This window comes from Peromyscus leucopus, chromosome 3, assembly GCF_004664715.2.
Source record: "Peromyscus leucopus breed LL Stock chromosome 3, UCI_PerLeu_2.1, whole genome shotgun sequence".
In the NCBI taxonomy this organism is placed as follows: Eukaryota; Metazoa; Chordata; class Mammalia; order Rodentia; family Cricetidae; genus Peromyscus; species Peromyscus leucopus.
In genome coordinates this window covers 60845028-60857918 of record NC_051065.1, presented here as the reverse complement: position 1 = coordinate 60857918, position 12891 = coordinate 60845028, and the positions used below count along the sequence as shown (strand labels likewise).

At 54.8% G+C, this 12891-nt stretch overlaps 1 protein-coding gene across 6 annotated transcripts; it reads right to left on the bottom strand.

The window, feature by feature from the left end:
* Positions 1–1707: 1707 nt before the first annotated feature.
* On the bottom strand, positions 1708–9826 carry LOC114700104 (zinc finger and SCAN domain-containing protein 2-like). Of its 6 annotated transcripts, none has more exons than XM_028879601.2 (4): positions 8474–9826; positions 5557–6435; positions 5255–5400; positions 1708–3887 (listed from the first exon to the last, which is right to left on the bottom strand). In XM_028879601.2, the coding sequence occupies exon 2, from the start codon at positions 6405–6407 to the stop codon at positions 5796–5798; it is 612 nt and encodes a 203-aa protein (XP_028735434.1). In that variant the 5' UTR covers positions 6408–6435; positions 8474–9826; the 3' UTR covers positions 1708–3887; positions 5255–5400; positions 5557–5795. The 6 variants fall into 6 exon arrangements, with proteins under 6 accessions (XP_028735434.1, XP_037059600.1, XP_037059601.1 ...); XM_037203705.1 differs by lacking the exon at positions 8474–9826 and adding an exon at positions 4126–4274 and having other exon boundaries at positions 5557–8467; XM_037203706.1 differs by lacking the exon at positions 8474–9826 and adding an exon at positions 4169–4274 and having other exon boundaries at positions 5557–8467.
* Positions 9827–12891: the final 3065 nt, after the last annotated feature.

Genomic DNA, 12891 nt, shown 5'->3' with positions numbered 1-12891 from the left:
ACAGGCATGGCCAGAGGCGTCTCCTGGGTGAGCCTAGGTCCTATCAAGATGACAATATTAACTATCACAATGGCCAACAATCAGCAAAGCTATAAAAGGGACAAGGGACACCAAGAGCACACACAGAGACATTCTTTCACTTGGGGTGGGGCTCTGGTGTGTCAGAACACAGCAGCTGAGGCAGGATGTATAGACAAGGGGTGGAGCCTGCTCCAGGAAAGATGCGACATTTTGGTCCAAGACTTGTTATTTCTTAGCCTTTCACTCTCTGCTGTGTCCTGTATCCCCGCCCATTCCCATTAAGTTGGGCTATGCAGGCCAGGTGAGGATGGGCCCTGCTGATATGGCCAGTCCCCGGGACCAGAGAGTGGTAACAAACAGTACTGGCGGATAGACCCTGTGAAGGTACTGAACCCTCTCAGGCCTCTACATCCCGCAAGCTTGCCCAAGAGGAAAAAAAACCATCTCCATCTCCTCCTCCCCACCCCAAGGGAAGAGGGCCAATGGAATACCTGAGCCAGAAGGTCCTCCTCAGAGGGTGCACGGTTCCCCAGTGTGGATGACATCTTTTTAAAATGAAGCTTCCAAGCCAAGTCTGGGGTCGGACCCATGGCTTCACATAACAAGCTCCCAGGAGACAGTAATGCCCAGAGAGCACACATCCATGGGTGCAAACACACAGGAACACACACACACACACACACACACACACCTGGGTGCGAACACACACACACACACACACACACACACACACACACACACCTATGGGTGCAAACACACAGGTTTTCTTCCCCTATTCTCACCCTGTGAGTGACAGGTAGGACTCTGAAGGGTTGTGATCCAGCCATTCCTAAAGTCCTCGCCAGGCCATAGCTCAGGCTGAGCCAGGCCTGCAACCCTGTCTGAAGCTCACAGTGAGGAAGTCAGCCAAGAGAGGCAGGGGGCACGGCCGCTGCTTCTGCCTGGGATTGGGGGCAGAGTAAGAGAGGGGTGGGCCCTGCTCTCGCCTTCAGTTTGGGCAATGTGAACGGAAATTAACCCTGACCGCTCTACCCATCCCCTCACCCTAGAGCCAGGCTTCACAGGCACTGACCCGGAGTGACTTCCCACTCATGACCCTCCTTGGCTAATGACAGAATCTAGAGTACTCCTCAGCCATGGTTGGGTCCGGACCCTACACACTTGCACTTGCACTAGAGAAAATGAGGTCCGTGACAGGCTCCCCCTTAGGATGGGAGCATGGGTGAGGCCATGCTTTGAATTTGCATCAATTCTGTCTGACTTGTTTGTTCTCACCCCGGCTCTACGAAGTCAGAGAGCAGGCTGTTAGGACTACAATCAGAAGAGATGTGACTGGCCGGTGGCCCACCCTGGAGTCTAGTCTCCTGACTCAGATCTTCTTGGTGGCCCAGCGCTTGGGAGCCAGCGGGAATCACCTCAAAGCTTCTGGGCAGGTGTTGCTCCCCTGTGGGCTGAGGGTGACTCAGACCCCAATAGTAGTCACTACCTGGACAGGGAGGTCTGTGCTAACCGCTGTAGCTGGTGATCTGCTCCCTGTAGTCTTTGGTTACTATTCTGCTTGGAACACCAGTCCATGTTACCTTGGAGGAAATTCCCCCACAAGCGATGGGGGCCAAGACACAGGTTGAGGTAGAAGCCACTACCCCCTCCTGGCCATGTCCCCCAAAGACTGCCGCACATACCAACTGTTGTAGAGAACATTTATTTGAGTCGGCTCCAACAGATGTCAGGGACTTCCAGGAATACCCAACCTGGACATCCATTCAAGTGCACTCCTGTGTAGCCATAGTGTGTGTTGGGGGGGGGTCCCTTCTGCTTCTACCACCCCCAAAATGCAAGGACCTGAGGCCTCGAGCATCCATTATTGATCCAAGGAGCCAGCCCACAACCCGACCCAATGCATCCGTAGTTAACTCCCGTGCACTCTCCCCTTGCACAGCTCCCACGCCACCCCCAACCTCCGACATTTCTCCCATCAGCCGGTTGACAAGCGCTTTCCTGAGAGTCAGGAGCCCAGCCCTGTGCTAGGACCCACTTGGGGTTGAAGAAGAAATGACAGCCCCTTGCCCTCAGGGAGCTCACAGTCTAGTTGGGGACTTGAGGTGCACACGTGCACACACACAGCACGTATAGGTATACACAGACACAGAAGCAGCGTGCACAAGACGACACAGCACACAGTACTCGAGGGAGACACCGCGTGTTAACGTGAGTACCGTCCAGAGGGAGCATGGCGGTGGGGTGCTGGGAGGCTCAGCCCTGGTGAAGAAGGGGGGTTTTGGGGGTGGGGAAAAGAACATTTCGGGGCAGTACAGGGGAAGGCAGGGCACAGCTACAGTAGGGAAGAGACGAGCTGGGCAGTTAGCTGAGGGGCGCGGCGAGGGCTCCTCTAGACTAGCCAGGGAAAAGAGCCGCATGGGAGTTCCTGGGGTCCGGGGAATGCGCCCCTTTCTCAGACTGCTTTAGTACTCAGTGACCCCAGAATAAGGCATAGGGGTTCAGTAAGAACCTGTAACCCAAACTGCATGGGGGACACAGGCAGTAAGACCCCAGGTTAGGAATCCACAGGCTCCTACCAAGCCCTAGCAGAAAAGAGAGGCCTCCCCTTTCCTAATGAGTGGTTCATTCTAGGGAAAAAGAGAAATATCCACAGCCTCCCGACTGACCTGCTCACATCTGAAGACAGGAGTCCTTGACCAACAGTAGCCCAAGACCCACACCCCCTACTGTACACCTGCTTGCTTAGGGGACACAGAACTCCTCCACCGGCTTCTCCCTCTGCCTAGACCCATGGGCACATGCCCATGCAGGGCTCTGGTGCCTTTCTACCCACACCTTCCCAGGGGAGAGTCTTGGCCAACCAAGAGGCCTGATGGGCTGCGTGGGGCTAAAGGAAACAGGATTCCTTCTCCCTGGGGGCAGACACAGAGAAAACGATCCACTCACTATCCCTTCAGCCGTCCAGCCTCCCCTTGAGACTCCACAGTGAAATCAGAGTCAAGGCCAAGCAGGGGACTTCCTTGTAAAATCCCACAGCCTGTCAGACACAAAAAGGGGGAAAGGACCAAGCCCAGGGATCCTTGGGCAATGCCGAGGGAGGGAGACCGGGTCCTACAAATCAGGTGTGTTGTTAGATTGGGGAGAAGGGGTAGGTGGACCAAAGGGGCTCAGCCTCAGAATGCTTTATTCCCAAACAAGAGGCGACCGGGAGGAGAGGGACACACTTGGACGGAGTAAGAAAGGGATGGCAGATGAAACCCCCAGGGCCGAGGTCTTTAGTCTGGAGTCCCGAGGCTCCTGAAACCGCTTGGTATTTTGAGAGCTACATGAGTATATGACTTCTAGAAGGGCCACAGCCTCCATCAGAACTTAAAGGGCCACAGGCCCCTGAAGTCTTAACCTTTCTAGTTCAGAGAGGGCGCAGGAGCACTCGGGGGCTGCTCACGTCTCGAGGGGAGTTTTGCCTCTCCAGCCAGGACGGCCATCAACTTGCTGCGATGATGCAGACCAGTTGCTTCTTGTCTCTGTCCCTCAACCCAGTGGTAGGCAGGGCTGGAAGAGAGAGGACAGCCCTCCCACACAGGCGCTGTCTGCCTCCACATGTGAGTGGACATCGAGGGGCAGGAAGCCAAAAGGAGGCTTAGCCAGCTGTGACTCAAGTCAGACCTGGGGAGTTCTCCCACCAAAGGCATGGACCCAGCCTCTAATTCCCAGCTCTACCAACACAGGGCACCTCCAGAGGTAGGTCTTCTGAGGAGACACAGCCTCATGCCAGGATGCCAGGACCCCATGGGACTCCATTCTTAGTCTCCATGCCCAGATATGTCCTGCATGTCCTGGGCCACAAGGTCCTGTCCGCTTTGTATCTGTTCACAGAAAGAGAGGTCATGGTCAGTACATTGTAGTAACGAAGGCCCTGCCCACACACCCATCTGGACTACATGGACACATTCACAGGGCCCACTCTGAATCTCTCTGGGACTTCACGACAACCCTCTTGCCACCATCCCCCAAACAAATACTGCCAAGATTATCAACCTGTCACCATGGGCTATTTGGGGTCTGAGTACTTGAGTGACTGACTAGCTCCTGCTACCCCAGGACCTTGTTGACTTTCTACCACCAAATAGTAGTCCACATTGCGAACCACCAAGGATCTCAGGCTGAGGCCGGTGAGTCCAGAGGAGCCACACAGTAGCGAGGTAGGGCAGAGAGCAGAGGGAGTGGGCAGGTCTCCAGCCCCGGACATAGGCCTAGCAGGAGGCAAGGTCTGAGGGAATATGGGCCTCTCAGATCCCCCCCCCCCCACACCCCAGCACCTGCCAAACCCACCGATGCCCTGCCCACAAGCCCAAGTTCTCCTCACTGCCTTTCCAACCACTCAGTAACAAAGGTCAAAGATCTTTGGGTGCAAAATCCAAAACAAAGCCCATCCTTGACCCACTGTAGCACTAATTATTAACCGTGATTTGGAACAGGCTTGGGAAAACCTTGGAATTTCCTTGTCTGTCAAATGGCAGAAAAGGCCAGAGCCTCAGAGTGACGACTTGTACACAGGGGTCCTGGAAGCAAGCCCTGCTTATCATTATTATTATTATTATTATTATTTTTACAGGGTTTCTCTGTGTAGATCCACCTGCCTCTGCCTCCTGAGTGCTGGGATTAATGGTGCTACTTCTCCTTCTCACCAGGTGACCTTGCTCAGTCCTCTGGCTGAGGCCTCTCCGCTCTTCCCCTGAATGACCCTCGTCTCTCCCATCTGTGCTCCCGGGGCCTCGGCTCTCATCCTAAATCCCAGGTCTGCGTTCACCGCACTCATTACAATGTCTAGGGTCCCTTCCTCCTGAACACAAAGTCGTTTGTGGAACAAATCCTAGCCCCTGCCATCTGGAAGTCCCCCTTCTGCACACCTGCCCTTCCTACAGCAGTTCTCTGTCTCTAGGACGCAGTGCAGGGCCTTCGAACCCCCTCAGGTGAAGCCGGTCATTCTCCTGACCCAGGGATGTCCCTACTGTAGCCCACACGTCTGTGCAGACACCCTGACACCTGGTCACAGGCACGAGCGTGGGCTTCCAAGTGCCTGGGCCTGGGGTCCTTCCAAGAGTGCAGCGGAGCACAGCCCAGAGCTGCTGAGCAAAATTCTCTGGACAAATGACTTCACCCTCTGCCAACAGCCAAGCCTCGCGACACCCCAGGGAAAAGGAAAAGTCTCTCATCTTCGTCCCCCACTTACAGATACGCAAACTGAGACATGGAGTGAAATGGCTTCTCAAGGCCACCAGACAGTGGGTGCAGGAGGCCGAGGCTTTGGGGACTGAGCTTGGGCCCAGGGACCGTGGAAAGCGCGGCCCTCTCCAAGTCGCTTTCAAGTCTGACGTGCTGAGAATGAAGATCAGGTAAGCAACAGTCATGGAGACCGACACAGGCCTGCCCACACCCACTTCTGACCTAGACGGCCAACACTGTACACCCACCCCACCCCCACTCCCACCACCTCCACGCCCCAGGGGACTCTGGCCAAACTATGGGGCTCACCTGCTCTAGGCCACAGGAGACGGAGGAGGCAAACTAACGCAGAACCCATAGCAGATGCATGCAGCCAGCCAAGGGGTCCAGGGGGAGGAAGGAAAGGGGGTGGCTCAAGCCCTTCCAACACCCCAAGCTGGCCCTGCCCCTCTCCCATGAGCCCATCCAGATCGGGGGGGCAACTCAGCACCCCTGGATGTGGCTCCTGGATCGGCGGCAGCTGGTGGTGGCAGGCCTCCCACCACGGGTCATAGCACGCGTCCTAAATGGGCTGCCTGGCCCTCAGGCCCATGGCCATGGCTGCGCTGGTGGGTCTTGAGCGAGCCCTCACGCGCGAAGCTCTTGCCGCAGCGTGGGCAGAAGTAGGGTCGCCGCTCCCCGAAGACACCGGGACGACGCGGGTGTGGCGTGGGCATGCGCGCGTGCGTGCGCTGGTGGTTGAGCAGGAAGCGCGGCTCGCGGAAGCAGCGGCCGCACTGCGCGCACTGGTGCGGCTTCTCGCCGCTGTGGATGCGCTGGTGCGTGAGCAGGTTCTGCTTGAGGCTGAAGCAGCGGCCGCACTCGGGGCAGGGGAAGGGCCGCTCGCCGGTGTGTGTGCGCTGGTGCACCTCCAGGTTGTGTTTGACGCTGAAGGCCTTGCCGCACTCGGGACACACGAAGGCGGCGGTGCGACCCGCCCCTACGTGCGCCTTCTGGTGCCGCACCAGGCTGGGCTGCTGGGAGAAGGTCTGGCCGCACAGTGGGCAGCGGTGGGGCTGTTCCTCTGCCGGGTGGTGGATAACCAGGCCTTGGTCGTCCCCCAGACCCTCCTCCCCGTCCCCCGTAGGAGACCCTTCCCTGGAGGACACCAGCTCTGTCATGGGCACTTCCAGATGCAGTCACCAGCCCCTGGGGAAGCAGAAGCGGAGAGAGGGATCAAGGAAGACCCCACGGATCAGCCATTCTCCAGCCTTTTGAATCACTCACTTCCAATAACCCCCAGTGTTTGCCCATCTACAGCTTTGTTTCGGTTCCTCACAGCCTGTCGCCCTGGCTTTTCTCAAGACCCATTACCTCCTAGAAGACTTCCCTGGCCTCTCCAGCATCCCCTTGCAGTCTGCTGCCCAGCCCTGTGCCCTTCACCGTGGGATAGGGTGGTCATGCTACCTCTAACTCCAACCCAGCACCTCAAGAACAGAGAGCTACCTTCTCTTAAAAGACACATCAAGCCCTGAGCCTGCAACACACAACTCATGGGCTAAATACTGTCTGGCAATTCTCAGGAGCAGCTTCTCCATTCAGATGCCCAAGGATAGAAGATGGCCTGAAACCTGCAGGAAGGAAGGTCACCAGTGGCTTAAAGCAGGAAGCAAAATAAACCCCCATAAACCTGAAAGTGACCTCCCTGGGTTAAACATTAAAGGTAGTCCCTCTGTCTAACAAGATGAATCCTACACTTGAAAAGTTGCAGGTCACTGAACCAAAGCAAGAGCTCCCAAGGAGCCAGGTCTGGTCCAAAGGCTGAGTGAGCACCAACCACACTCACTCCAACAAACACCCCCAGCACTGGGCTCCCTGCAGGCCTGCTTTAAAGATTGCCTTCCCAAGCCACTCACTATCATTCTGAAATAGTTTCCCACCGCCCTCACAACATCCTTGAATAAGGGGCAGAGCAGCCGTGCCTGCCGAGCCCAGGTTTGTAAATGGAATCATGGGAGCTGTGTGAAACCAGCATACTTGTCCAAGGTCACACAGCAAGGTGAGCCAGGCCTAGGCCCTAAGTCTCCTGACTCACTGTTAAAAAACATTTGGCTATATGAGCTGCTCAGCAACAAAACACCCCTTCACACACATACATACACACGCATGCACATGCATGCACACCTACCCACACCTCAGCCACCACAAACCCATCCTTTCTCAAAGGGCCACTGCTCCTAAAGCCCACGGTGTCTTGCCTCCACTCCCACGCCATGTAGGGCACTGGGACCCACTTCACTCACCCCCTCCATCAGAGAAGCTTGCTCAGGGTTTCCCTCAAACCTCCCTGAAGGTCTTCACACTTCCAGCCTCAGTCAATCTACCTGCAGGGTGGGGTCTCAGAAACACCCTCTGTCTTCCCCTACCTCCAAGCCTGGGTAGAACTGGCACTCACCCTGGAGAAAGGGACTAGGACCCATTGTCATGCCTCCACCCACAATCCCTCCCCAGATAGCTGTGCTGGCATTTGCAAAGACAGACCATCAGAGTCTCCTTGGCCAGTCCAAGCCTGGTCGCTGGGCAACCTCCCCACTTTCTCTACTAGACCTCTGACCAGGCCCAGAGGGTCCAAGGCCATGGTTTTGCCTCCCTCCCCCAAGTTCCTCCATCAGGTGCCACACTCACAGCCCAACCTGCTCCCCTTCTGCAGTCTGCAGCAGCTTTTTCCTCTGTCTGGGCAGCCCAAGGAAAACACAGTTAAGTCTCCCGCAGCGCTGCGCCCCTTCTTCCCCGCCCCCATACGGCCGAAAAGCCTCCCGCAGTCAAACCGCTGCATTAATCTCAAGAGCTCACCCCACCCGGCATGACTCCCTCTCACAGCCTTGCTAATTCCAGGGGTCCGAGCGACCCTGGAGAAATGTGATAAGCTGTGTATCAACCCCACCCCTAGGAATAGACACAGGCTACCACCCAGCTGCCGCAGCCCACCCTGCCGGGCTGCCAGCCCCAGCTCCTGGAAGAACGCATGCAGTCCACCCACCCCCGTGCCCGCAGCGCCCCCCACGGGCCCGCGCGACCCCGAGTAAACAAGTAATTAAGTCTTGGCACTGCCACTCCCAGAAAGGGATGCATGGCTCCGGGCAAATACGGTAGCAGGCCCGCAGTGACCCGCCCCCAAGGGTCCCGCACTGGCCTCGATAAATACGGTAATCTCCCTCCCAGTCTGGGGCCCTAGCCAGAGACTCACGTGGCGCCGCCTCTGGAGCCCTCGTCTCTGCTGCAGCGCCGCAGTCGCCAGCGTCGCCGCAGCCGCACAGCAGCCCCGTGAGGCTGGGAGGTCTAACTCGCCAACAACCTGCCTGGCGGGGTGGGGGGGAAAGGGAGGCAACAACGCTGCGCCTGCCCGGGGAAGAAGAGAGTCCAGATTCTGGGGCCAGCTTTGCCGAAAGGAGGGGTCACCCTAGTGGCCCAACACCCGCCCCCCAGCCAGCCCCCCTTCCGGGGGAGCGCGATCTTGATCGTCATCATCCCTAGGCAGAAGCAGCCTAGCCAGGCGCCCGACCTGCCCCAGCTCCTGAGAAGCAGGCTGAGTCTCTGGGAGCAGCAAGACATTCCCAAGGAGCGAGAAGGGAGAGATGCCAGGTGGGTGTGGGTGTGGGCAGTGCTGAACAGTCTCTGCTGAGTCTATTGTGATCAAGCCAGAGCTGTCTCCCAAAAGCGCTGCTTCTAACCCCCAGAGAAGTCAGGAGTGCTGCAGGCCTTTAATCGCAGCACTAGAGACAAGTGGATCTCTGGAATTCGAGGCCAGCTTTGTCTACATACTGAGTTCCATACCAGCCAGTGCTATATAGTGAGGCTCTGTCTCAAATGAATGAAAGAATGAATGCACCCAGAGAAGCAGCAGGTTTGAGGGGCAGCACTAAATCGCAGTTTCCCACTGTCCTTTAATAATACAGGTTGCCTGTCCATAACCTTGGCTTTCTATACCACTGTTTCTCATGTATTATTTCATGGGAACCTCCAATAACAATTTGCATCTATGAGATGGGATAATAAGTTATCATTATTATTTATAGATGGGAAAAGATTTAAAACAAAACACAAGGTAGCTTCCTCTGGCACCCACAACTTTTAAAGTAACAAAGCTCACACAGGAAAGGGCCTTAGTTCACAACTGATGAGGAAACAAGCCTGTGGGGAGGGTGATTTCAAGGTTATAGTCACCAGAGAAATCACCGATAGACTTCCTCTGTGGCCCTTCAGTAGTTGCCAGAGAAAGCGGGCTTTCCAGAAGCAAGTAGAGCTTATTCTAGCAGCTTCTAGGACTGGCTGTTAAGTAGGAAAACGGTGCATCATGGGCGTTGGGAAACTTGGATAGTGTGAGGGTCCTCCCTGCTTCATCTCTACAAGTGTCCAGTGCATCTGCAGAATTGCTCCAGAGGGCTGAGACACTGAAAACCGCCTCTTGTTTGGGACGCTAGAACTGCAGGTCATGCCTGCCTTTCAGTTTACTTAGGACCAGTGTGTCAGCAAGCCCAGATTGACTCATTCTGGACCAGCCACCCCACCACAGCCAGCCCCACGCCCCATTCCTGCGGTCAGTGATGCAGGCTAAGCAGCGACATGGACATTTGACATGAGGCAGGGGGTTGGTAACTCGGCTTGTCCACCAGGTCACGTTCTACACTGATGGCAGGTCCAGACCTTCTGTCAGCCTGAGGTCCCTTGTCACAACTATCGGCTTCTCTAAGGACAGCTCAGGGCTGGCAACTTCGGTTCTGATTCTCTTTCTTTGTAAAGTGGGTCAGAGACTATCAAAGAGGTGACATCAAATCAAAGGCAAGGTCACACTTGTCCTAGTGGTTTACAATGCGGGGTGCTGGGGTACATGGGAGCCAGTCCATGAGAAAGGAAACAAGACCCCAAGCGTTCCTATCCAGTCCTCTGCCAGGTAAGTGAGTGCGAGCCTGCAGTGTGGCCCTGTAGCCAAGTTTACAAAAGGCTGCATCAGCTGGGTGGGGCTGCATCCTGGACCCCTTCTTGTCTTCTGTGAGGAGCAGGCTGAAGGCTAAGACAGATAACCCAAGGTGCATGAAGAGCAGCTGGCTTTAGGCAAACAAACAAACAAACAAATCAAGTTCCACAGCCAAGGGGCCAGGCTCCTTGGGAGGGTTTGGAGTACACTGCTCAGGTCCATGGGTCAATCTGCCATGGGAAGCTGATGGAGGGAAGGTCGGGGCGGGATACAGTGGCCCTGAGGAGCAGCTGTCCAGCAGGTGCACTAACCTGGAGAGAGAACAGATCCTTGCTGGGCGGAGTGGGGGAGTGGGGGGTGGAAAAGCTCACAGAGTGGAGGGTACCTCTGAAACATTCTAACATGGTCTGAGTTTCATAAATATCTTTGACCTTTTGGTAGGAGGAGCATTGGAGCCCAAAATAGTATGTCACCATCCATCCTGGATGAGATGAGGACAGGGAAGAGAGGGAAACTAGTAGAGTCTTAGGTTGTCCCTTTGGGGAAAGGGGTGGAATCTTGTGCGTCTCCAGGTTTGGGGGTGTCCTGGATCATCTTTGTGCTACAGCACTTTCTGCAGTGATGAAGTGTGAGTCGTCCAATATAGTCACTGGCCACATGCGGCTCTAAACACGTAAGCCTGGAGGCTGGGGATGTATCTCATAGATTAGATGTTAGTGCTTGCCCAGCATGCACAAAACCCTGGGTTCTGTCCCCAGAACCCCATAGAATTAGCCACCATGGACACATCTGTTCATCTCTGCCCTTGGGAGGTGGAGGCAGGAGGATCAGAAGCTCAAGGTCATCCTTGTCTACATGGAAAGTAGAGGCTTTTGAGGCTAGCTTGGGCTACAGACTCTTCTCAAAAACAAAAAACAAACATCCACACATGTATAACCGATTCCTGAATTTTAACTTGAATTTTATATAAGAGCTACATGGGGCAATAATGTACCCTAGTAATGATGCTTCCATAGGCAAAAAGCTAGAAGCCTTGCCTTCTCCCACCCTTTCTCCTCTCTTCCTTACCCATGGCTCAAATCTAGAAAAAGATGGGTTTTTGCTGTTGTTAATCAAGGATGGCGTTACAGCTGTGGGGCTGAAGCTGGGCCTTGGTGGGCGAAGAACAAGGCGAGCACTCACTCGGAGGTTGCCTTTACTGTGATCCTAATAAGCTCCGTGTGTGGCTACTGGAAGAGCATGCGCACTGTGGAGAGAGAAGGAAAGGAGTTTCCCCGTTGAGCTCAGTTTCTATGAGGAAATGTGTTCCTCAGTTTTTCTGTTGCTGTGGAAATACCTGAGGACAGCAAAGGCTGCAGTACCACCCTAAGGGTGTGCGTGGCTGGGTTTCAGTCCATGCTCAGTCCATGCTTTGCTGGCTCCATCTCTTTAGGCCTGAAGTGAGACAGAATATCATGGTGGTGGCAGTGTCTGGCAAAGGAGGGCTGCTCACCGAAAGGCAGCCAGGAAGCACAGAGACAGGAGGGGTCTGGGACAAACTATATCATTCCTGGGCACTCCCTTCCACCCAAGGAAGAGCCTACTCCCTCCAACTAGGCGCCCTCTCCAACATTGCAAAATCCTCCCAATACTGCCATTGCTGTCATCGTATGAATCCATCAGTGGATTAATCTTGGAGCTCTGGAAGGGAGGGGCACATTGTATCTAAATGGTAGAATGGCCAGAATGAACCAGTTCCTTGCATTCAGCAGATCTGCCATGTGTTTGTCTGGCTGAACCGATGTTTTTGGCCCTGTCTCGGATTTTAATTGTGAGGAAAGAACTTTGGAAGAGATGACACCTCACAACTAGAGCCCTACGTCTACATTCAGCTGCCTCTGCAGCCCCTCACACCCCTCTAACGTGTAGCCGGATCGGTAGTTTTCCTCATTTTCACCTTGTCCCTGTGGCTGCCCATGGAGACGTGAGATGTACCATGTAGACATGCATTATTCACTGAATAGACATTGAAAAAGACTCACTATATGCTGGACTCTTGGGGGAGCAGGGATCCTAAAAACACAGTCCATGCTCTTGGATATTCACAACCTGATGGGGACGACACAAGTGTGTTAAATTCCAAATTGAAATCGGTACCAGACATTGGGTGAGACAGAGACCATGGCCTGATATCTGGGGACAGAAAGTATATAAAATGGGAGGAGACAGTAGTGACTCGGCCAGAGTTCAGCCTTCGTCCCTGTCATTCCTGTCCTCGGGTTTTAAATGGCACCCTGTCCCCTATTCCTGCCCACAGCTGTGTTTTCTTCCTCTGTACTCACACAGCTTACCTAGGAAATGCCACTGAGAGCATGGCACTGTCCTGCCATATAGTATTGTATTTGCTTTGGAAAACCTTGCTCTTCCCGAGTGTCCCCCTTTCTCCTGTGGCCTGCTGAAGAGATAACTCGGTTGACAGCTCCCCTTGGCTGGCGAACTTGATGTTTCTTTGTTTGCCTAAGACCAGCTGCTCTTCATGCACCTTGGGTTATCTGTCTTAGCCTTCAGCCTGCTCCTCACAGAAGACAAGAAGGGGTCCAGGATGCAGCCCCACCCAGCGGATGCAGCCTTTTGTAAACTTGGCTACAGGGCCACACTGCAGGCTCTCACTCACTTACCTGGCAGAGGACTGGATAGGAACGCTTGGGGTC